General features: G+C 39.6%; 2 protein-coding genes and 1 long non-coding RNA gene across 4 annotated transcripts in view; 1 reads left to right on the top strand and 2 right to left on the bottom strand.

Moving 5' to 3' along the window:
• The window catches only part of calcoco2 (calcium binding and coiled-coil domain 2), a 10,455-nt gene extending 4,044 nt beyond the window's left edge, over positions 1-6,411 (bottom strand). The window contains exons 1-13 of the mRNA XM_032573879.1: positions 6,282-6,411; positions 5,619-5,808; positions 4,957-5,053; positions 3,813-3,973; positions 3,115-3,240; positions 2,888-3,013; positions 2,709-2,807; positions 2,528-2,625; positions 2,099-2,168; positions 1,791-1,958; positions 1,500-1,688; positions 798-914; positions 544-718 (exon numbers count right to left, since the gene is read on the bottom strand). Coding sequence (XP_032429770.1) covers positions 544-718; positions 798-914; positions 1,500-1,688; positions 1,791-1,958; positions 2,099-2,168; positions 2,528-2,625; positions 2,709-2,807; positions 2,888-3,013; positions 3,115-3,240; positions 3,813-3,973; positions 4,957-5,053; positions 5,619-5,795 — 1,603 coding nt within the window. The 5' untranslated portion in view covers positions 5,796-5,808; positions 6,282-6,411. The remainder of the gene's footprint in view (positions 1-543; positions 719-797; positions 915-1,499; positions 1,689-1,790; positions 1,959-2,098; positions 2,169-2,527; positions 2,626-2,708; positions 2,808-2,887; positions 3,014-3,114; positions 3,241-3,812; positions 3,974-4,956; positions 5,054-5,618; positions 5,809-6,281) is intronic.
• Positions 1-17,804, bottom strand: part of LOC116726930 (uncharacterized) — a 22,671-nt gene extending 4,867 nt beyond the window's left edge. The window contains exons 1-2 of the long non-coding RNA XR_004340725.1: positions 17,792-17,804; positions 17,253-17,255 (exon numbers count right to left, since the gene is read on the bottom strand). This is a non-coding gene — a long non-coding RNA (uncharacterized LOC116726930). The remainder of the gene's footprint in view (positions 1-17,252; positions 17,256-17,791) is intronic.
• Positions 8,025-24,614, top strand: ttll6 (tubulin tyrosine ligase-like family, member 6). 2 transcript variants are annotated; one of them, XM_032573877.1, is made up of 17 exons: positions 8,025-8,181; positions 11,141-11,317; positions 14,422-14,574; positions 14,724-14,761; positions 15,582-15,700; positions 16,084-16,214; positions 16,298-16,454; positions 17,598-17,741; positions 18,007-18,092; positions 18,176-18,401; positions 19,337-19,515; positions 19,651-19,839; positions 21,047-21,221; positions 21,545-21,775; positions 21,861-21,902; positions 23,687-23,789; positions 24,124-24,614. In XM_032573877.1, the coding sequence occupies exons 3-17, from the start codon at positions 14,423-14,425 to the stop codon at positions 24,327-24,329; spliced, it is 2,178 nt and encodes a 725-aa protein (XP_032429768.1). In that variant the 5' UTR covers positions 8,025-8,181; positions 11,141-11,317; position 14,422; the 3' UTR covers positions 24,330-24,614. The 2 variants fall into 2 exon arrangements, with proteins under 2 accessions (XP_032429768.1, XP_032429769.1); XM_032573878.1 differs by lacking the exons at positions 8,025-8,181; positions 11,141-11,317 and having other exon boundaries at positions 14,459-14,574; positions 14,721-14,761.

Genomic DNA, 24,614 nt, shown 5'->3' with positions numbered 1-24,614 from the left:
TGGTCTACACTACATCATGGTGGCGCCACCGCGGTTCATGGAGATGAGAGGAGCAGGTGAAATCGTGGGATTTAGCTCACAGGTAGAAAGTGAATGTATAGTTAAGTTTGTCTAAATTTTGAGATGTGCAAAATAGCAGATCATTTGTGTTTGAGTTGCAGGATTTTCAGTAATGCAGAGAGACGGCCTTGTGACTTTGCTTTAGTTGACCATAAATGTTTTACATTTTTCTGGAAAGCATATTAGAAGTATTTTATTTTTTGTTATTTAAAAGCTCCTAATAAGAAATAAGAACTGTACCAAATTAAAACCAGCAGGTCAATAACCAGAAATGTAACAATATCTTTTTGTTAAAGGACTGAACATTATGACACGTAAACTATTTCTGAAAAAAACAAAACAAAAAGGCCCCCCATCAGACTGTAATCTGAAAAAAACATCTGGAAATCTTTTCAAATAAATACTTGTTTTGTGATTTGAGTAAGCTTTTAGAACAACAGACGACCACCCCTGGTTCTGCCTGACCACGCGTCCGTTCCTCACCTATGGTGTTGTATATGTGCTCCGGCTGACCCAGGATGTCCTGCTGGTCCTGGATGGCAGGAGCGTCGCTGCCTGCTACGATGGGGTCTGGCTGCAAGTAGGGCATCTCTTCAGCCACAGGTGAGGTGATGTTTGCGTAATGTGAGCGAAGCCTCTCAATGTCACCTTGGAGAACCTGAGAGAATGAAGATGGTTCAGATTTCTGAAATCATGTAGGAGATTTGGATTTGGTGCAGATTTTTTTCTACATGTACCTGGACTTCTCTGCTGAGCTCATCTCTCTCTTGTTTGATCAGCCTGATCTCCTGTTCCTTATCTTCAATGGCGATGTCCTTATCTGCCAGCATTGCATTCAACTCCCTGACCTGCATCTGAGAATATACAGAATAAGAATGACCATCATTATACAAGAGAAAAACATCATGAACATTATTCTGTCAGTGGCTCTTCAGTTCATTTAATACAAAAAAAGCAATCAATGACAAAATCAGACACAAAACCATAAATCCATTTTATAATCTCTTTTGAGGTTAATAAACTTTTGATTAAAATAACACTTTAGTTATATTAGAAAATACTCTGAATATTTAATTTCTTACTCAGAAAATGTATCCCCTTAAGATGCATTTTAGTCTCAATTTATATAATTATACTTCAGACTTAAATTCAGTGAGAACTGATGATTTATGTAGTGAGGGTTTAATTTTATTATCAGCCACACCAAGGTCTAGTTCTTAATGACTTAATTAAATAAAAACTACAAAAAGAAGCCAAGATGGAACTAATTTACTACTCTAGAAACTAACTCTAATCTAAGACAGATTCAGATATTGTTGCTTCTCTAAATGTGTGATGAAATTTGTGCAAAAATAATTCCCTTTTCAGATTGCTAAAGGTAAATAGCATCTTTTTCTTTGAAATGCAAGAAATGCAAACTGAAATTAACCTAGATTTACCTCAAATTTGCTGCTTTGGCGTTGCTCCATCTCACAATTTTGGGCCAAACTTGTTAGCTGCTCCTTGACGTCCCGCAGCTCGTTTTCTGCAAACTCACATTGCCTGGCGACGGCCCTCTTCTCCTCTCTCTCGGCCAGCAGCTTCGCCTGCGCATCCTGCAGCTGCTTGGAAAGAGTCTGACACTGCGCCTGAAGAGGACGCTTGATTAAGCCTCATCACATTTACCTGAAATCTGTTCAGCGGTATTTTGAAGAGGGATTCAGTTCCTTGTTTTAAAAAAAAAAAAGTACCGTGAGGTCGTCCTGTGGAGCCCTTTGCAGTGAATCTTGCTGTGAAAGCCTCCTGCTCAATTCCTGGTTCTCCCTTCTCACTTCGTCCATGTTGCCTTTGACGCTTTGCAGCTTTTGCAGTTCTAGAAAGATCCGATCCTTCTCTTTGGTGGTGCTCTGAAGGTCAACCTGGTAATGAGAAAGCACACATTTTACGACGATTAATGGATGTTTCGGTGACCTCCTGTTAGCCTCGCCTAAGGCGCATTTTAAACCCTTAATAAGGCTAAAACTGTGCACTTCTGAAAAAAGAAGAACTGTAGGTCTACCTGCAGAAGCTGAAAGCGGTCAAATATGTTTGACAACTCCCGGTCTGCTTCTCTGAGTTTAGAATTCAGCCTGAAATCACACAAAACAGAGTTTTATGGAAAAGTATGAATAGGTTTGCCAATCTTATATGTCAGCAAATCAGTTTGGTTACACAGCTAACAAGGTTTTCAATATGGGGATGCTAATATTCATATTGTTCTTATTGCAGCTGATATGGGCAGCTATCAATAATAACGATAATTCACAGAACAGTTATATTTTATACTAAGATTAAATTATTAAGTCAAGTTATATCCTAAAGGCAGTTGGTTGAAATGCAATTTTTTTTGGATTAACAGAGTAAAGGGGGCAGAATATAAAATGTCCACTGACATTTAAAAGAAAAACTTTTTTTTTCCAGAAGAAAAAACAGAAAGTACAAACATTACTTGGCAATCTCATCACTTTGTGCATCCAGCTTCCCTTTCAGCTCCTCGTGCTCCTCTTTCATCTGATTGATCTTCATCACTGCTCGATCATATTTCTCCTTAAGAAATAATATGGATACGAATGAGCATAGGAAGAGGCTGCCATACGTTCCAGTTTAATGAGAAAGTGAAACCATGTTACCTCATTACTTCTAGATGACAAAGAGCTCAGTTTTTCCTGCTCTGTGGAGTTTTGTTTCTGGATTTCCATCCGCTTGGTCATTTCAATCACCATCTCCTCCTAGCAAGTAGCACCAGCATCAAATTTAGCTTTTCATCCCGACAATTCAGCTTAAGTTTCACCACGAACTGATGACAAACCTTTAAGCGGTCGTTCTCCTGCATCTGCAGCTGCAGTGTGTTCTTGAGTTTTTCGTTGTGCTCTTTCACCTGATCCATTTCTTTGATCAGTTTAGCCATTTCTGCCTCTGTCTGGTCGTTCTGCTCCTGAACAAATCAAACACGCTCCGTCAACTTATCAAAGTTCACTTTAAAGTTTAATGACCCTCTGTGTTGGACAATGAGCAAAGGAACCCTGACGGGTTTACCCTGGAGCTGCTGATATCCTTCTGATCCTTCAGCAAAGCCCTTTTTAAGGTTTCGTTTTCTGCTCTCATCAGATCCAGCTGCTTCTGCAGCTCAGCTTTCTCACGTTGACTCTGTTCAACTTGCTCCTGTGGTTAAATACAAGTTGCCGAAATCAACAAGCCGAAATTTAAATCACCAATTATGTTGAAGTCCAATTATAAAGATGTAAAGCGGATATAACAGTCATGTATCACGAGGAATGTCTGTTTTATAAGTGTTAAATTGGCTCTTTATCCACATTGTTAACAAAAAAAATTTGAAAGAGCTTCGGAAAACCTGAAGACCACTTTAAAAGATTAATAAAATACAACAAAATGGGAACTACAAGCACCATAGGTGACATATATATGCTCACTTCCTTATAATAATGTTTATTTACATAAATCCCAGGCAGTACAACTTTATGGAAATGACCAAACGGCAGTGTGAATGCAGAACCTTCACCTTCAATTTAGTTTATTGCAGATTGTCTCTTAGCATTTGGAAAGTTTGATTTGCTCTTATCGCAACTGTAGGGAAAGTCACTTCAGTTCCCTGAGAATTAAGTAGGAAAACTAAAATGATTTTTTTAAGTGTGCTGTCCAGTTTTGGTTATTTCCAGCAGTTACATGAGCTAGGTTTACATAACTAAATCTATGTACATGTTTGCATGGGATACCTGAGTCGTGATAACCAGCAGGTCATCATCTGCGATGCTCTCTGTGTTTTGTTCTGATGGATTTCTGAAACAGAAAGGAGTGCTGGCTCCTCGGACCTGCCCGCTGTTGTCAATGTAGCAGAACTGGTAGTACTCGATCTCGTCTTTAGGCAGGTAGTACTCTGGTAGGAAAGTGAAGGAGCAAACTGGATGAACTTTTATGCTAGATTGTAACCTTGTTACTTTTATGCATATTTGTATGAATATGTACATTTTTAGTCAGTAAAAATGTTAAAAACACTTTAAAAATTAGCAACAAATTTTAAATAAACAGACGGCTGAACATCAACATTGATCAGACGTCTCAGACAATATGTGCTAAGAAAACCGCTGTAGATAAGAGTTTTAACAGATTTTCCTAACTATTTTTTTTTTATTAGAAAAATCTCCAATTACCAACTATAGAACACAAAATATTGAGTTGTTCAACCGTTTATCACAACCCCAACAGGAGTTCTGCATGCAAATGGTGCTGCGCCGTAGCTTCATTTGGTTGTCTTCTAGTTGGAAGACTGGGCCATAAACCCAACTCTATTGCATTTTTCCTTAAAGAGGAACTGGCATGGGCATAAATTTCACAAATTTAAAAAGTGAATTTTTTTTTCTTTGCTGCAGATACCACTGCTCCATTTGGTTGCAGAATTGCAGCATAGTTTTCCAAGCTACGATACTTTTTTTAGGCAAAGGTGCCAAATGCAGCACATCAATTAATAAAACAAAAAAAAAACACACCTGTCATTCTAGTTTTACTCAGAAAATTTTAGGGGAGTCGGAGCTAAATCCTCCCCATTTTACCAAAATTATTTGGGACATGTTAACAAAAAAAATATCCGAGCATTGCAATTGCTACTTTATTAGTAAATTCAAAATATTTGACATTTTTCACCGTCTTATGAACTCCGTGTTTAAAGTAAATCCCTCCCAGATGAAAATCCACTGGATGTAAAACAGGATTAAACAGGATTCGTCTTCATGCTACAGTTATTTGCAAAGTCAGATTTCAAGGTTATTTTTGCTCACAAAGTGTAGACGTGACGCACAACGAGGAGTGTACATGACAAACAGGAAACAAGGTCTTTCGCCATGCAGAGAAAGTGAAACTTACCTTTAAACACAGCTTGTCTCATCTCTGTCTGTTGAGCATCATGGACTGCATCCACCCACACAAATGTGTGATAATCCTTTGTTGAGCTCCACCCCACCTGGTCAAAAACACAAAACAAACAGAAAAACACTCATTTAAGATACTATCCAGTGGCAGGCATTTTTTTCCCCACTAGCAATAAAACACAGTATATTGACAAAGTATGAATTTTCACTTCAGGATTTTACAAAACACCTTAAGGGGAAAAAAAATATTCTTCTTTCTGTGTTTTTGGGTTGATGACATCACAACAGGCTAAAGTGTAGCATGGCTAAACATGGAGGATGAGCAACGTTGACTGATTTTTTTTAAAGGTTTTGTCAACTCTAGTGGCCTTTATTTCACAGGTGTCAGACAGGAAAGTGGGTTGAGAGAGGGGGAAGACATGGGGCAAAGGTCACTGAGGCCTCCTCATCCTCACAGAGCTGTGTGTATGGAGACCTACTTAATACAAAGGTACACTTGGGACAAAATGGCACACTAACTAGAAAAACTGACCACGACAAGTTGTTATAAAAGTAATAATCTACATCTTACGTGAGTTTGATTTAAAAAGGAGAAAAATCTGGCTAGTAGCTCTAATTTATTATGACTGTAAACAAAAAGTAAGTGAGGTAGTCCACCTTGAAGATGCCCACCCAGTCCCTGGGATTTGGCTGGAAGGCAGCATTGAGAGTGAAGCGGCAGGTGATGGGGCTGGAAGGCGGGTATGAGTACGGGATATCGATGAAGACCACCTGAGAGAAGGTGCAAGCCGGGGCATCAGTCGCTGCTGCTGCTGCCTCTGGGAAGGTCTCCATACTGACCTACCGTCTTACAACGAAACACACGACATCCCATAAGCTTGATTGCAGTAAACAGTGAGCACAGATCGGCTCGTTTAACGTCAGAAAGCAGCTCCCTTGTGTTGCCAGCCTACATTCTTCCTGGCATTGTTTATACGCCTTCGTGCGCATTTAGAATTTTGCTTTCGGTTGTTACAAAACTGCTTACTCATATCTTTAGGATTAACGAATCACTTTACAACAAACATAAACAACCGAAAGTGCCCAAGTCATTAATGTGCTCAAGTCATTTTTAATTACGTTTAATGTCGCTAAAAGGATTATATAAAAACGACAGAACAAAACTTCTTAAAACCGAAACCAAAATAGTATTTCAGAGTGTACCGTAAACACATGTTAAAACCGGCAAAAAAACAAACAAAAAAATGTTGTAAGCGTTAGTTCGTTCAAAACAACCCAGTGAGTTATAAGAAAACTTTAAGATAAAGTCATAAAACTTACATTTGTTGTCAGTTGACGCAGCCCTGAGATTTCCCGTCTGTTTCTCACAGAGGCAGCGACTGAGGTGTTCACGTACACCTCGGACCTTTGTACTGCCACGGCATGTAAAAAAAAAAAAAAAAAGAAAAAAAAAAAGACACACTGCGCACGTCAAAAGAACAAAATCGAAGATGTTATTCAACCTAACATAAAAACTATTTATGTTATTTTAAAATGGTATTTTACAATGAACTATAAATATCCACATTGATATTGTAGACCGTTGCAGCTTCTTGGCTTTAAAAAATGCAGAGGGAATGGGGGGGTGGGACTTTAGAAAAAAAAATTCTAGCTGAAACAAAAACAAACAACATGCTGTAAACAGATACAACTCTGTAAATGGTCGCCCAACTCTACACTTAGCACATTTATATTCCTTATTTACGATTGTAACAAGACCCGATCCCTTTATTTCAGATTGTTACGAATACATCAGCCCACGACTGCGTTATTCAAACACGCTAGGTGGAGCCAAACTCCTCTTTGTTGCAGAATTGGATCTGAATTGGATACAGTGTGGTGATTTCAGTATCACCATACTGAAATAATAAAAAAAAAACCTGCTAAAGATTCCAGTCTTTTGATGAGCAAAGCTGGTAGAAACACAAGGCCACACAGAAAAGCTTGTGGCTCTAAATGCAGAGAAAGGTGCTTCTCCAAATAGTGGCTGATTACAAATTAAATTAAAAGGTAAACATAAACACAAGTATCATTTCCTTTCCCTTCACAATTTAGTTTTTGTGGTGGTATATCGTACAGATTACCAATGAAATAAACTGAAGTTTGTGGCTGCATCATGAAACAATGACAAAACGTTCAAAGACATGTAAACAATTGTGAAAACACATATATCCATTGCTGTGCTACGAGAATGTTATACTTATTTGAATAATAGTGGTGATGGTTCTAAAAACGAAAATGTGAAGAAATAATTGCCTTGATGGCAGGCTTATAACTGAAAATATTTCATTATTCCAACGTTTAGCCACTATTTCCTAAAATAATGCAAAAGAAGACACTTCCAAGAATGCAGCTATCCAGCAACTACATTTATGACAGCTATGACATTTCATTTTAAAATAAGAATTATCACAAAATGGAGAGACAGTGTCTCTGCAGTGTTTCATGTTTGCCTCTCTGAGATTGTTTATGCTATTATTAAATTTTATTGTATTTTACAAACGATCACATTTCTCTCTTTTTTTTGTTTTAGCCAGCATTACCTGTTGCAATACAGTCTTTGTCTACAAACAAAAAGTATGTGTCAAAATAACATTTTGTCATACATTCAAAAACAACTACTTCTACAAGGCAAAAAGTAAAAAATAAAATAAAATCTTAAATAACTAATTAAATGTGCCAAATAATCCAAGCAGATTAATATCTGCTGAGGAAAAATACATAAAAAAGAAATAGATGACTCGTAGGCAGAAACATACGTTTTTCTCTTGAGATTATCCAGAGAAAGAAAAATTATAAGGTTCAACACTTTTAGTAATTTCCTCCACAAATAAGAATATCTGTCTAAAATGGCAATTTAAAGTTCAAAATCCTTTAAGACATCTAAAATACACCCCTCCTTTTTGTTCTTTTTTTTTACCCTCCTTTTTGTTTTTTGGCTGATTTTTTTTTTTCTGTCTTTACGTGTGTTAGCCACCAGCCAATCACAGACGAGATTCACCTCTGCCTCGCGATTGGCTGGATCTGACCCCCGTCGAGTTGATTCATGTTTACATTTGTAGCTTTTACTGTCCTCTCAGCGTCCAGCCAGCACTTCACGACCATCCGTGGGAACAGCTGCAGAGAGAGCAGCGCCTTTTAGAGGCTCACATCGGGAACCGGAGGAAACGCTTTTTGGAGGGTAAATGTGACTTTTTCGACCAACTGTTTTTTTCTTTCTTTTTTTTTTGGCCTCTGAAAGTACGCGTTTAAAAGTCAGTTGCTAATAGGAGCTAGCCCAGCGCTGCCCGAGCTGGGAGAGGTCGGCATTCCGTTACCATAGTAACGGCGCCGTACATATAGGCCGCGCAGTGAACTGTAGGGTGCTTTTAGGATGTTTTATAAGTTATGAAGACTTTGCTCAATGCAGTTCTGTAGCAAGGACTTGATGAAAGGCGCTATGTTCCTCCGTTCATATAAATTAAATTTACCACTTTGTTTACGTCAAGTGTTAAACCAGTTTTTTTGGCATTCCTCCTCAACTGGGTGCTATCGGCTGGAGACAAGACACTCTAGTAAAACTTGCATCACTCCTTAGCATTATGCTGTGGTAATTGCTTTCTTTAGCAGAGATGTAGAAGCTAGAGTTGACATAATGGTGGATGCAAATAAGAAAAGGCTGCTGGAGACTGCAGAAGACTTGAGAGTGAGATGGAGGATTACCTTACAGTAAGACAACACTGAAGAGGGACCTATTGGAATGCAAATACACACAAAAGTGTTCACATTTTTATTTGTAAAAGAAATATAATATCCATAATCAACTTTCCTTCCATGTCACAAATGTGTGTTACTTTGTGTGGGTCTGTTAAGTAAAATCTAAATAGGAATTGAAAATTACTGTTCTAACCAGAAGAAAATTTGAAAATGTTCTAGGGATTCATATGCTTTTCAAAAGTCTCTAAAAGAAGAGGGTGATGCACACAAAACCCCATGAAGTTAACTATCTTTAATTGCATGAAAAAGAAGCACAAGTACAGACAAAACTGCTGTAAAAGGGAGATGAAATAAGTGTGAGGATAGAGACCTGGCACAGAAAAAAGAAACAAAAGTCTGTTCAATAAAATGGAGAAGGAAGGCTAAGCTAACCTGTATCTTATGAAAGACAAAGAGTTATGAAAATCTAGTAAATAAGATGGTTCCATAAATAAGCCACAAGGTGCCAGAATCAACAAAAGCTACAAATAAAACATAAATAATTCATATATAACCATAAAGAGAGGCAGTAGGTATAAAAAAATACATGTAAAGTGACAAACATATGATTTGAAGACAAAAAACGCAATAATGTTTCAATGGCTTTAGAAGGACACAAATCAGCTCCAAATAGAGTAAATAAATTAGAGAGGAACAAACAATCATAAGGAGACAAAAGTGTCCCAGAATGACTTTAAAGAAGGAAGCGAGTCTGTGTGAGAAGCAGAGAGAGCTGAAGGCTAAGAAATGGGTGAAAGGCAACAGTGAGCATTTTATTTTTAAAAATCTGTCTGACTCAACTCATTCTTCTTCCAATTAGCCTATGGGGAAAAAGTAATCTGCCCCTAAACCTGACAACTGCTTGTACCACTCAGGCAGCAACAACAGCCATTGGTAATATATAAAGGAGCATGAGCAGCCTCCATCTCCATCAGATATACTGTAGGTCTTGACTTTGACTAGGCCACTCCAAAACCTTCAACTGTTTTATTAGATTTTGATACGTGGACCTGTGGAAAACAACAGTTCCAAGTTTTCTCCAAGCAAAGAGATGAACTTAGGGAACATTGAAGCCATTGTAATATTCCACTCTTTATTTTATTTTATTACCAAACCACTTCTTCCCATCTTCTACCTCTGATAGTATTTTTCAGGCATTAACCACTTCAAATATTATTCCTCACCTCCAAACAAACTAGCATCATTTAAGCAGCTGGTGCCAAAGAATGCTCCCAAAACTCTCTCTCTTTTTTTTCGCCCTTACTTTCATCTCCTGTGCTTTCCATGAGCCCCAGCCGCCAACCTGTCTGATAAGTTTCTTATCTTCAGAACCATAACGCAAAGGTCTGGTCTCCTGTTTTAATACGCAGTGACATGAAGGAACAGCAGCGCTTAGAGGCGATAAAATCTATATGGTTGAGAAAAGTCTGTCTAAAATCAAAGTAGATCCTGCCGGTGGCAGGTGTGGCAGTGATGACATTGAGATTGTAATTTATAATCCAGATGTTTTCAACATAATCTGCTTTTGGCAACTGTCTTTATGGAACACTACTGACCTGTAATGGACCCATAATCCTTTAATACCCCGCATTGATGCAATAACTCACAGACAAGGAGCCCTCACCATGCTTTATAACATGTCTTAGTAACGTTACTCCAAATGAGGATTATTTTTGTCTTATAAAATATGGATCAATTTAATGGCTTATTGTGTCCCTAGCCTAGATTACAACAAATGACCTTCTGACCTAATTCAATGTCAAACATGCAGATTCACAAATTAATTGCCTTTAGACACACAACGTCATTCATTTCAACTAATATCCATGCTGAAAGCTTAGTAGCTAACCTTGAACGTCTCATAACGGAGCATGTCGTAGACGTGTGTAGGATATCAGTGGATGATTAATTAATCCTTAATTAGTTACAGAATTAAAGAGTTGTATCAGGGCCTCCTTGTCACCTCTTCCTCCTCGCCGTCCCTCTTTAGTTTGACTGATACCTACCCTCTGTTTGCTTCTTTCCTCTCCACGTCTTCCGATTAACATTTTTCCCCCTCTTGCCTTGCTCCATTTTTAACGTCGTTAATGGAGAGCCCGGCTTTATTTTAGCCCAGCCAACACTGCTCACTCACAGCGCCGCCGAGCTTTTCAGCACAGATTTAAATTGAACAACACGCGGCGCTGAAAGGCGCCTCTCCTGTTTCAGTGAACAAGCATCAGGGATTATCCCTCTCTTCTTACCCCCCCGCCACGTCAAGGTCCCCTGCTCGTTTTCTCTTCCATCATGTCAAGACGTATCGGGTTTCTCTAACCGGTTACCAGATCCACTTCTTCTCCAGCCTTTAAGTTGGTCTGAGCTGAACCACCGTTATGATAACAATGAATCTTTTCTGTTTTCTGCAGGGCATTAGTTTCAGGTGGTGTGTGAAGGTGGGATGAGGTTCTTCACTGATTTGTTTGCTGTGGAGCGTGGTGGCACTTTGAGAAGCTCCTGAAGCCGTCGGAAAGCAGGCGTGGAGACAAACGGCTGCAGCGTCTTCCAACACCAATTTCCTCATCAATGTAGGAGCAACACTACGGGTGAGTAACGCTGTTCTCTTTAAAGAAGTTGTCTGAGAGCGTACAGGAGCTGAAGCTAAAGCTGAACGCTAATGCTCGAGTCTCTCTGTGAGGCTCTGAAACCCACTTCCTGTTTTGAGGTAGTAGAAAATAACAGTGACACAGGCTTGGAGCCCCAACTGTTGCTGGTTGAAGTACATTAAACATTAAACAGGGGCATAAAAACACAAACAGCACAGACAGCTGTTATTTTAGTAATCCATGTTTTTCTACTGTTTGTATGTCTTTTAAAATCAGTTTGCCGCATGTTGCAGCCACAAATTTCAACGGGTTTTATCGGGATTTTTAAGTAGAGCGTAACTGGGAGGTTGAAGGAAAATGATACACTGTTCTCAATTTTCCTTCCAAGTACAAATCTGAAGTGGGGCGTTTGTATTTAGGTCAAATGGAGAAATGCATAGGAGGATGGTTACCTCTCTGCCAGCTTTGCACATCCAGATACTGAAATCTTTCCCCTTTCTTTGTCACAGAATAACTCCATCTCAGTCAGATTGGACGGAGAACATCTTTTACCACAGAGTTAGGTCTCTGTCACTTTATTTATATGTAGCTGTATTTATACCGAGATTAAATTACAAATCTGTTTTTAACATATTAATTAATTGAAAAACTTTCTTTGCTCTTTATAAGAATATTTTGCACTGCTTTATGTTGATCAATCCCACAAAACCCAACCGTGATTTATTGCAGCAATTCAAGGGAAAGTTATCTTGATACTTACCAAATGTACACAGACATATTTCACTTTTATTTTTCTATTATTAAATATTTTTTCTTTGATTTTCTAAACTCTCCTTTAACTTTTTTTTTTTTTAAAGACTCATCACTAACCCAGATATTCTTGTGAACGAAACGTTTAGAGTAAAATCTGAATGCGTCACATTAACCGGAAACTTTGATTGTTTCGTGAGGACGGCTCGTCCGACAAACCAGAGGTGTTGTTCATGCACCTGTTCTCGCCGCACACTGAGGGAGAGTCTTGGGCCGTAACTGAATCTGGGCTGAGGTCAGTGGGGCGTCTCAGCCGAGTGCAACACTCACAGTTGAAGGCCAGGATTATCCAGATCACTGGATCAGAATACCGTTACCTGGCACCGCAGCCTCCCACTGTGTACCTGGGATGTCCCCCCTCGACACCACCAGCAACCCCAGGTTTCTGTCACAATGATTACCAGGAGTTAACTGAGTAAAATTCACCTCAAACCCTGCCTGTAAGACACCAGATCGGACACGGGGGTGCACGGCTCCTGCTGTGTTCAGATCAGAGGACAGATTGAGACGAGCAAGTGGAGCTTTGCTTGTTTCTTATATTAGGACTTTCTTATGTTCTGGGAAGTGGATCTTGACTATGTGTGTTGCGCTGTCTTTTGCATATATTAGCTTAAACCTGCAGTAACCTTGACAAAAATATGTTTTTTCTATATTTGCTAATACTGTCACCATGTTGTGACAGTATGGTATGAGACAGATCGTATGTGAAAAAATCAAGCTCCTCCATCTCCTCCTTGCACCGCTCCCGGTCTAAAACAACCAATCAGAGCCAGGAGGAAGGTCTTAGCGCTGTCTGTCATGCTCCTGTACGTGCTGCTCAATATGCCAACACAACTTACCGTTACAGGAAAACTATTTATCCGACATCATCTGTGGCCATACTAACTTGCCTGAACATTCATGGTGAACCAACTGTAGCGTAGCAGAGAGCAATGGGGGGGAGGATGTGAGTTGTGCATACATGAGAGTGATTGACAGCACTAAATCCCTCCTCCTGGCTCTGGCTCCTTCAGCATATTTTTACTCAAGTAAAAGTAAAAAGTCACAGTCCATGAAATTATATTAAAAAAGTATTTGGTAAACAGGCTTCTCACATCATCAATCGCTTAATGTTTAAAAATTCCAGCGTCACATGGATCATCACATGATTAGATTAAGGACCAAATATGAAAGTAATTTAAATAAATGACATGATTAGAGCAAAATCAGGCAGAATATAAATTTTTCCAAATCAGTTTCTTTCAATATAGAACCTATTAAACATTAACAAAAGTCACTGACAGTGGGTGGAGGATCCAGAAATTTTACTGAATCTTGAGAAGCGATACTTCATGATAAAATTAGTCAAGTAAAAGTAAAATGTACAGCTCAGTAAAAGTACTTCTAAAAGTATTTTTATTTTTTTACAAAAGTGATTCAAGTTCAAATCTGAGTGAATGCAGCAAATTACTACTTAAATCTGAATGTCAAGCGTTGTTGTGACAGACGGCAGCATCATATTGAAGAATCGCTTGGCTGCCGGTGGGACTCGTGTTCACGGCACAACAGTGGTTGAAAAATGAAAAAGCGAGGATACCGTTGATGGACTTCCTCTGAACGACGGCTTTCCTCCATAAAGGCCAGATTTGTGATATGCAGAGTGGATTTTATAAGATTTAATCAGAGTTTGGATTATTTCTCGTCATGGTTGTTGTGTTACTAGTTGCTCTGCTGCGACACCTTTTAAACGCCAGTGTGTGACTACATGCTGACAGCCGTGGCACTCATCTGATGAGATGAGTGGAAACAGAAACTTGACTCCATTCGCTCTCCTACAGCATGTTCTGCGTTCTGTTTGATTGAGTTTCGGTGTCAGGGGCTTCAGCAGGCAGCTTTAAAAAAAAAAGAACCATGTAAATGAGCGCTGGACAATAGAGCCATATTTCAGCACCGTGTGCTGTAGAAGTATCCACCCACTTAGTACTTTTCCACATTTTGTTTGTTATGACTTGAAACTTCATTTGAATTTTTTGGGGGGGTTTATGTGAGACGCTAAGTTGTGCATAACTGTCTAATGAAATAGTCGTAAAATGATAAATAGTGGCAGCTCAGGTTAGTTTTAGCAGCTCTGTCACATTAAAATTAGCAGTGTAATACAATGACATTTATTGTTGTAATGTAACAAAATGTGGAACGGTTCAGGCATGAATACTTTTGCAAACTATCGCTTTCATTGTACGTCTGCACAGTCGTATTGTTTTTGGCGATTGCGCCAAAATCAAATAGCATTTCCCCCTCAATTTGCTCCGACACAGGATGGGACTACCTCTGGACGGCCCAGATACAAACAACGATGCACCCAAATACGAGCTGGGAGAGGAGGAGGAAGAAGGTGAAAGCCAAACAGAGACCTACATCCCCTTCCGGCCGCCACCCACCACCAAGAAGAGAAGGAAATACAAGAGGAGGTATTTTTCTCCCTGTTGATCTTGTTGGATTTAACTTCCAAACGTACGTGTCCCTGCAGGAAGTGAACTGCTGAGGCATTTTCTGACAAGACGGCGACACCGCAAAGCAGGCGTCTGTCCTTCTCTTTGTCTCTCTTCTCTTTCAGATGATTGGCTATCAACCTCTCCAGCTGCAAATATGAAAGCGGTACGTTTGATTTTTTATTTTTTTTTTAAATGCCTTGCATTTGTCTGCTTAAATCAAGTTAGATTTTCAGGTGGATTTTTATCTCATTCTTCAAGCGTCTCTTGCAGTGTCAAAGTCTACAAAAACATCATTATTACATTTGAGGCATCCCAAATTCTCTGCTGTAGACAGTATCAAGATTGAAGGAAGCCCAACTCATTACAAGTTACTACCACTTATTCTGCACAAGCACTTTAGATGTTAGTGCAGTGACTATTTTTAAGAAAAAATTCATTGTTGGCCCTGGCTTGCACCCTTAGTTCTCCACCTATGCATCATCTGGACCTTTAAGGATATGTTTGAGTTGTTCTTTTTTCCAGGTTAGGTAATTATACAACACTTCAATCAATTTAAAAAAATAATAACCGGTTGCACCTGTTTTAATTTATTGCCAATTTTCTCTGATCCACACATGGTTGAAGATATAAAAACAAGCTCAAATGTTTACAAACAACCTCCTTGATATTTTATATTGATTTTTAAATGGAAAAAAAAAACAAAAAACCAACACCCATAGAAACAAACAAGAAACCCTGACCTCAGTCCAAATGAAAATATACAGATTGAAAACAAAACCCTAATATTTTGAGTTTGTGCTTTGTCTGGTCAAATAAAAACAAATTGATCTTTCAAAAAGTTATAGTTACATAATCATTTCAGCCCAATCTAATAATGTTTTTTATTCTTATTTTCACCTTTTGGCAAAGTTTTTCGGGGAATTGTCTCATCATTGAAACATTTAGAATATCTTTTTAGTAATTAAACGTTTGCTGTCCCTCAGTGCGGCGAGCGGCCCGCAGATACGGCCTCAAGGAGACGGGAGAAGATGAAGACTGGGTTCTGGTTTGGACTGACTTCTCCGTGTCTCTGGACCGTGTTAGGGACATGAAGCGTTACCAGGTATTTAAGTCAGGCGGTCTTCACTAAGCACCTCATTACCGCCAACATCAGGACAAACCGCGGCAGCTGAGTTCAGCTTTACAAATTAACCGTGTAATTCCATTTGTGCCGGAGAGAAGTGAATTAGAAATGGGGCTCCTCTGTTGTAATAGAGCCTCTTCTTCATGGAGAGGATCGGCAGCTCCCAGCATTTCTCTCAGGTCAGGCTTTTAATTTGCAATCTACTGTGATATGCTTATCCAGGCTGTTTAACAGGTTGAGACAAATTGCAGCCAGTTCTCCTCTTGAAGTTGAATTAAATGCGGCCATAATCATACGTATAAAATGTGTTATATTAGTGGAGGTGGTCCTTTCATGCTGTGTAAACGCGCTTGTCTTTGCAGAAAATAAACCATTTCCCAGGGATGAGTGAGATCTGCCGCAAAGACTTTTTGGCGAGGAACTTGAACCGCATGCTGAAGCTTTTCCCTAAAGACTATAATATCTTCCCCAGAACATGGTGCCTCCCCGCAGAGTAAGTTTTCCTTTTGTTTCACCGTCACGCTGCATAAAAACACACCTCGAATGTGTCTCTAATTGTCCGATCTGGCTTCACAGCTACAGTGACTTCCAAGCCTACATCAGAGCCAAAAAACACAAGACTTACATCTGTAAGCCAGATACCGGGTGCCAAGGTAAAGGCATCTTCATCACTAAGTCCAGTAAAGACATACAACCTGGAGAGCACATGATCTGCCAGGTTTACATCTCCAAGGTGAGGCTTTTGTGAACAGCCTCGCAAAAGTATTCATGCCTCTTATCCTTTTTTTTTTTTTTTTTTTTTTACGTTTTCCTACGTCTCAACTGCAAACGCCAACGTATTTAATTGGAATTTTATGGTATTGATAATGTAGTGCAGAACAGTGAAGTGGAAGAAAGTGACACTTTTTTTTTTTTACAAAATAAATTTGTGCCCTTTTATTTGAATTTTACTGCAAGTACAATTGTAAATATTACAGTGTGTCTCTACCAGCTTTACACAGCTACAGACTGAAATATTTGCCCATTTATCTTTGCAAAGCAACTTAAGCTCAATCAGATAACATGGGGAACATTTATAAACACAGATTTTCCCGCTGAATATATGTCTGGACTTTGACATAATACATTGATATGCTTTGATTTGAATCACTGCACTGCAGATTTAGTTGTATTTTTAGGGCTGTTGTTCTGCTAGAAGATGAACCTTCATTTGAGACTTGAGACCCAGGTGGATGTTCAAATGCAAACCCCATATTTCAGATTTTTATTTATAAAATCTTTGGAAAAATATGTAACGTTTTCCTTCCACTTCACAGTCGTGCACTACATTGTATTTTCTGCCTGAAAAAGATACATTGTTGTTTGTGGATGTGACTACAGCTCTACGGTATTGATTTTTCTGATTATTAAGCAATTAATCAGAAAATAAAATTGTTCTACAGATTTTTCATTTATTTATTTTTTTATACAATATTAAAAATACAATCCTTTTGAAAATAAGAAAACATTTTATTATATAAAATGCAATAACATTCTGTTCTTTTAGTGAATGCTTGATGATTTGTAGCAAGCGATGCATCTGTAGCTAAAACATACTTCTAACATCAGCATGTGAAGCATTTAGGACTTTCTGCTTGACTTCACATCAAAACAATGTAGGGTTGTTTTCCTGATTATTATTAAGATTAACCTCTTAACAACTGGACTGCTCTGAGTGTGTTGCTCCTTCACCAAATCCCCTTTTTCTGAGTTTGCATTCTCCAGTTAACAATTAATTGATTCCTAAATCAGTTGACGATTGTTTCAATCATCCATTTATCACAATTAATCCGATTAATCGTTTCAGCCCTAATCCTGGCCTCTGTTTCTCCTCCAGCCATTCATAATTGACCGATTCAAGTTTGACCTGAGGGTCTATGTGCTGGTGACGTCGTGCGACCCGTTCAGGATTTTCATGTTTAAGGAAGGTTTGGCTCGCTTTTGCACCAGGAAGTACAACGAGCCCATGCAAAGCAACGTGGTAAGAAGCGTGAAATGTGATGTCAATGCTCCTCGTTTTCCAAGGGTAACTAGCCTAGAAATATTTCCAAATGAAGTGAAGTCAAGGTCAAATGAAAACAACATTGTTTACAAGTAAAGGCTTAGAAATATATACAGGTAGATGCAGTGTGTGCAGACTGATTAGAGTCTTTCTGTTGGAGGTCAGAACTCTTGTTATCGCAGGTTTAGTCTGGCCAGAGCGCCTTCCTCCATGTGTGAAACTGAACTCTACTCTGCCACCTCAGGAAGATGTATGCATGCATCTCACAAACTACTCCATCAACAAGAACAGTGAGGACTTTGTCCGCGATGAAAACTGTGGCAGCAAACGGTAAAGAGGTGCCAAGAAGGTGCTGTGCTGACGAAGGCATGTCTGTGTGTTTACGGAGCGTTGTTCTGATTCCTGCCAATCAGAAAGCTGTCCAGCCTCAACAAGCACCTCGAGCACTTAAACTACAACACAGAGAAGATGTGGAACGACATCGAGGACATCATCATTAAGACACTGATATCTGCTCACCCCATCCTGAAGCACAACTACAACACGTGTTTTCCCAACCACATCTCCAGCAGTGCCTGTTTCGAGATCCTCGGCTTCGACGTGCTGCTGGACCACCGGCTCAAACCCTGGCTGCTGGAGGTGAGAGGTGGCGGAAACCCGGTTTTGATGTGGAATCTGCAAATCATTCAGAGAACCCTATGTGCTCAGATTGTCAGAACTCAAGCTCACCCGCTTTTAAGACAGATAGAAAACTCTTCAAATGGCTTTCTGTCCGCTTAGGCTCAAAATAACCTGAAGGACACGTGTGATTTGTACGACTTCTGCTATTTAATTATCCTCGGATTTGTAGCTCACGATAGTTATATTGATTTACACTTGGAAAATATCTGAAAGAATTTAAATGAAGGAAGGTAAGCACAAGGAAGCTGGTAACAAAGACAAAATGTGGTGACTTTTGTTCAAAACATCAAATTCGGTTTTCCATTCATCACACAATAATGTCAGCGAGAAAAACTCATGAATGCAAAACTTTATAAAAAGTTTATAACATCAAGATTAATGTTAAGTCAGCAGAAGTGTTGTCTGAGCAGGCTGATCTGTTGAAATTTTTTTATTTTTATGGATTAACCAATTTATTATTGGACAGCAAAAAGTCCTTAATATATATTTTGTTTGTTTTACAGAATCTGAACTGGGTGAAGCTAAAACTATGCCATTGAGGAGTTCTGGGTAGAACATACTTACAGTGAAAGTTTTTTTAATCTTAAATTCAAAATGTATATCTATATGTATTAAGCACAGTTTTGGCTTAATTACTGCTTTAACCATGTTGCTCTTTCAGCAGACTGCCATTTTTTTTGAGCCTGTATTCTCCAGTTCACGATTAATCGATTACTAAATTAGTTGCTGATTATTTTAATAATCAATTCATCTCATTCAGCCCTACTCTAAACCCAATCCTGTTACTTTCTTTTTGATTTTCAAGCAATTTGTAGGTAAAACATGAAGTGAAAATGTTTCTCCATAATTTTGTTTGACGTAGTAAAACATTCAGTGTGTCCGTCTCCGTCCAGGTTAATCACTCGCCCAGTTTCACCACGGACTCTCCGCTGGATCGAGAGGTGAAGGACGCGCTCCTGTACGACACTCTGGTTCTCATCAACCTGAGCGCCTGCGACCGACGCAAGATCATCCTGGAGGAGAGACGCAGGGTGAAGGACAGGCTGCAGCAAAACCGCTCCAGAGAGGCCAGGTGAGGAAATGAGGCGTGGAGTTTCCCTCCACGGTCGCACACACACACACACACGCACACGTTATCGTAGGCTTGCAGTGGACACGCAGGGTGCGGGTGTGTGTGTTACTGCGCTCATTTGTGCTCGGCCGCCAGGTCAGAGGAGCTGCGACAGAGCCAGGCAGCCACGGTGGAACAGATGGAGGAGTACGAGGCCAAACACCTGGGGGGCTTTAAACGGATCTACCCCAGAGACGGGGGCGAGAAATACGACAAGTACTTCAAACACAGCAGCTCGCTCTTCCAGGAAACGGCTGCGTCCAAGGCCAGAGAGGAGTGTGCCAGGTAACTGCAGCGTGGGCAGAAAGAAAGCGTGGGCAGCGTGAGGGTGTACTGCTTCTGACGAATCCTGAATTAGAGAGGTCAGGAGGTCAGGAGAGAAAAGAGGAAAACTAAATCTGCTTAAAGTAAAATATATATATGTGCAGTGAATGTAGAACCTCAAGTAAAATGCCAGCTGTTCTTCATGTATGAAAATGGGCCCATGATAAACATTTACACCTTTAATTTCACATATATTGCAAACAGATTTATTTATTTGTCCTTAAAGAGCCACTGGATGGAATTTGGGTTTAGCTGAAACCTAAATTCTGGTAAATGAAGGAGTTTAACCCTCGCTCAATTATCTTCTCAAGAAACTGAAGATATAACTCGTAGAAGGAAAATGAGAGAAGAATTAAAACTTGTATCCATGTCTTTGTAACAACCACCCACTGAACAGAATGGAGGAATTAAACCTGCTCCAGTACATCGTCTGTGATGTGATTTTCAGCAATTTAAATGGAATCATTAGCTGGATATCCTCTCACTGATGATGCTCTGCTATGTGAATTCAAAATTGTGATTCAAAATTGTTAAATTAAAATCCTGACATATGTTGCCCTTGTTAAAACTACATGCCCTGTGAAAATGGCGGATTTGTAAAAGTATTTTGTGAAAATTCAGTTTCTCAGAAAAGAAGAACCTCGGGTCAGGACAATAAAAATGATTTTTATTACAAAAGGATTTGGTTTTCGTCTGCTGGTGTTGGTCCGCTCAGCTTTATCACAAGGAAAGCAGCAACCCAGACGAGCTGAAGGTTCACACAAAACAAATCTGGGCTTCCCGAACACCCAGCAGAACCTCAGGCTGATCGCCCACATGCCAAACTGAAATACCGACATTTCTGTATTGAAATTCATTTTATTACAGAAATCTAATATTCAAATTTACGAACAAAAACTTAATTTAGTCTTTGTACCATAAGTGTTAAATTTACAAAAAATAATCGCTTGAAATATATTCGTCCGTATGTGAATTTTAACCTTTTGGAAAAAAAAAAAAAATTAATAAGCAAACTTTTTTGGGTGATGTTTATTATGTATTTTTGATTTCTCAAGATGCACCTGCATAGCCAAGGACCTCAAGTCTGAAACTGAATCTCTCTCCTCGTTTAGATGAAATAAATGGGTAATGTTTCGGTGGAGGCGTGATGTTGCGTCTGTGTTTCCAGGCTGCAGCTGCAGGAGCTGCGGTTGAAGCAGGAGGAGAATGAGCGCCACCTGAAGGTGAACAGAAGGAGAGAAACGCAGGGGGAGACGGCAGGGGAGAGGAGCAAACCCCGGCAAGCGTCAACGCAGCCTCCCCGTGACCTGCTGCCTTCGGATCTGCCCGACGTTGGCCCTCAGGTGCAGTGTCCACATGCGGCCACTGGGGGGCTCCACAGAGCCTGCATCCTGAGATGAATGGCTGCTCTCCTGGCTGACCCCTCACACAGTTGATGCTCACTTACCAGATTTAAATCGCAGAAGCTAAATGTTTTGCAGATATATATATATATATTTTTTATTGGATGACTCTTATTTTATATTGAAGTATTTTTTTTTTTACTGTCACTTTAGGACAATCAGGCGGATCAATGTTTCTAAGTGAGACCAAATGCAAATATATTACAAACGTAGGCCGAGACAATAAAAACAAAATTAAATCACGCCTTTCTGTGTCTCTGCAGTCCGATATTTCTGGAGCTTTTGTGGGTTTAGAAGCTGCAGACCTCCAAGATGAGGTGGACGAGGAGGAGGAGCAGGAGCGGCACGAGTCCCTGCTCCAGAGACAAAAACTAGTGGAGGGCCTGGGGGTGGTGGACAAGGTCCATGAGCTGCTGCAGAGCCGGGCAGAGGGAGGGGGCCTCTACCATTATTCCACAGACATTGGTTGTCAGAGTCAGCATCAGAGGAGAGACGTGAGTTCAGATCCAGGAACAGACAAAACTGTTGATGTAAAAATATTCATCCTCTCATTTATTAAGCTGTTCCCTTGTGTTGCAGATAAACGTCCCAACACACTACTCTGATAAACAGAGATATCAGGTAAGTTACACCACACCTTCTGAAAGAATTCACACATTTTCTTTTCTCATTTTGTCACGTTACCACCACAACCTGCAATTTATTCTAATGGGATTTTATGTGACAGACCAAACACAAAGTGATCCAATTTTTTTTTATTTTGTTTTATTTTTTATAAAGATACAATTTAATTTCAAACTCTTCTCTCCAGAGAGCTTAAGCACACAGTGTGGTAGCATTGTTCGGCTTTCCCTGTGCAGGAAATACGCTTCTACAACAGGAGGGGATTGCAATATTGAAAAGATGACTTTATCATTTTAAAGACACAATTAATTTGTGCTTTAAAGTACAAACAGTCACCTTTAAGAGACACTTAAAATAGAGTTAATCTGTGTTTAATTGAATCCAGAGTATAATCCCAACCGTTCTGTGAAGGCCTCTGAGGTTTGCTTGAGAACATTAGTGAACAAACAGCATCATGAAGATGAAGGAACCAAACTGAAGATGCTGCGGATGAGTTTAAAGCAGGTTTAGGTGATAAAATATACGAAGACTCTTCAGAAAAAGAGTGATACAACCGCAACCCTACCAAGACATGGTCGTCCCCATAAACTGAAACTATTTGTGGCAGAAAAATCACACGGCACGTCATATTTAAAACATGGCGACGGCAGCATCATGGCAGCGTTATTCGGCAGAGGCATGGAAACAGATCAGGTAAGATTGATAGAGCTGAATACGGGACGATTCTGGAAGAAAACCTTCCAGAAGCTGGAAAAGATTGCAGACGGAGGCAGAGGTTCGCCTTCCAGCAGAATAATGCAGCCAGAGCTACAGCAGAAGGATTTAGATCAAATTTTAAAATGGCCCAGTCAAAGTCAAGCTGATTAAGCTTCTTTCTCAAAGAAGAATTGGTAAAAAAAAGAAAAAGAAAAAGTCACTCTATAATTGTATAAAGTAATGGGAACAAAAGGTGGTTCATCAAAGTGTTAACTCAGAGAGAAACATAAAGATACATACAAATAAGATTTTTACTTAAAAAAACATATATTATAAAAATATGTTATTTTCTTATCAATTTAATTTAGGCACAAAAAAAATACATTTCTATTAAAATATAGTACAGGTTTGTGGTGGTAATATGACAAACATGCAGGAAAATTCAAGCAAGCGGCAATCAGGAATCAATCTGATAGTTTTTAAATAAAGCCAATCCTTAATAGATATTCCTATTATAATGATAAATCTGCCTTTTTATACAATTTCATTTAAAAAATATATTTTAGGAAACATTTTTTTCTGATTGTCCCCAGTTTAATGCCTGTAACCTGGTCCCTTCCAAAAATAACTGCAATTACAAATAAGTTAGTTATAAATAATGTGTCACTTGACAAAAAGTGTTAAAAAAGAATATATATATCCTTTTATATATATATATATATATATATATGAACAAAGAGAGCATTTTTCAGTGTTCATGACAAAGAACAACCCGAATCAAATAAGCTAACAACATTCAAATATTCATTCCTCATTTTGAAGTTTGATGTCTTGATCTGAAAACATGGCAGAGAATTGAACAACCAGCCCTGCAGCTCTGTGATTAAAGAGAACATCTGTGGAAAATCAAAACGACGGCGTCAAGTGCGCACATCATGGACGCTCAAGCCGTACACAAATTATTTGCAGAGCTGCAAATAATCTTGTGACATAATTCAAAGGACATTCCTGATTGTTTTGTTGCGCCAGTCTCAGTGACGCATGATGACTCAAAAGTATTTGCTTTTGTCCCACATCGAAAACAGAGGAGCCTGAACGAGCGCACCTGCCTGCAACTAGACATGGAGAGCTTCCACAGGATGGGAGAAGGGCGCCGGACCTCCGGCACCCACCCGGGACCCTGTCAAGGTAGAGTCCAGTCCCGACACGGCACATCAGATCCACGTGCTTCAGACCAAGAGCAGCTGATGAAGTATATACGCGTTCTCTCTTTTCTGTTGTTTGAAAAAAAAACCAACAACAACAACAGAAATGGCTTTTTAATGACTCCTAAGATCAAAAACGTCTTGGAGGGAGGAAAAAAGTGGAATAAAATTGAATCCTTAACGTCGACTCCATCGATGCTTGTTCATAACCGCGTGAATACATAAACAAATAAATGATAAACTGCGTGAATCGGTCGAGACGCGGTCTTGGAAGCCTTTGTTTGGCGCTCCTTTCATTGTCCTCCTCCTCTTTTCAGTTAACAGAACCATGGACGCCTCACAGTCCAGAGGAAAGGTCCCCGTCATAAACGCCAAGAAGGGTCTGCACTCGTCCAACCACTCTGCAGACCTGCCGAGCCTCCTCATCGTCTCCACGCGCATCCCGCTGCTCCAGAGGCCTGGCTTCTCTCACGTCGAACACAGCTCCCCCAGGACAGTCCCCCGGCCCTATAAAAGACTCTGAGGAGCGGGGCCACCGACCTCTGAAGCCCCCCGAAGGAGAACCGGGAGATCCAGACGGGGCAGCGCGATCTGTGCAGGATTTGTTAAAGCACCTGGGTGGTGGAGGCAGAGCAATATTTAACTGTGAATTTATAGTAAAATACACAGTGCCTGTATGAAAAAATGCTGTAATGGATTTTATATCTGCGAAGCTCAAGTTTACACTCCTTTAATAAAACGGCCCACAAAACTATGAAGTTTTATATCATATAAAACCCTCGTTGAGTGCCATGACAAAAAAAAAAAA

Source organism: Xiphophorus hellerii, chromosome 10 (assembly GCF_003331165.1).
Source record: "Xiphophorus hellerii strain 12219 chromosome 10, Xiphophorus_hellerii-4.1, whole genome shotgun sequence".
Taxonomy (NCBI): Eukaryota; Metazoa; Chordata; class Actinopteri; order Cyprinodontiformes; family Poeciliidae; genus Xiphophorus; species Xiphophorus hellerii.
The sequence above is the reverse complement of the archived record's forward strand: the minus strand, read 5'-3'. Positions and strand labels throughout refer to the sequence as shown.

What these genes read in the sequence shown, in the direction of transcription:
- ttll6 (XM_032573877.1), top strand. Translation starts at nt 14,423, where the DNA reads ATGGGACTACCTCTGGACGGCCCAGATACAAACAACGATGCACCCAAA. An exon ending in GCCAGAGAGGAGTGTGCCAG is followed by an intron (nt 19,840 to 21,046) that starts GTAACTGCAGCG and finishes CTGTGTTTCCAG; the next exon opens with GCTGCAGCTGCAGGAGCTGC. An exon ending in TGCCCGACGTTGGCCCTCAG is followed by an intron (nt 21,222 to 21,544) that starts GTGCAGTGTCCA and finishes GTGTCTCTGCAG; the next exon opens with TCCGATATTTCTGGAGCTTT.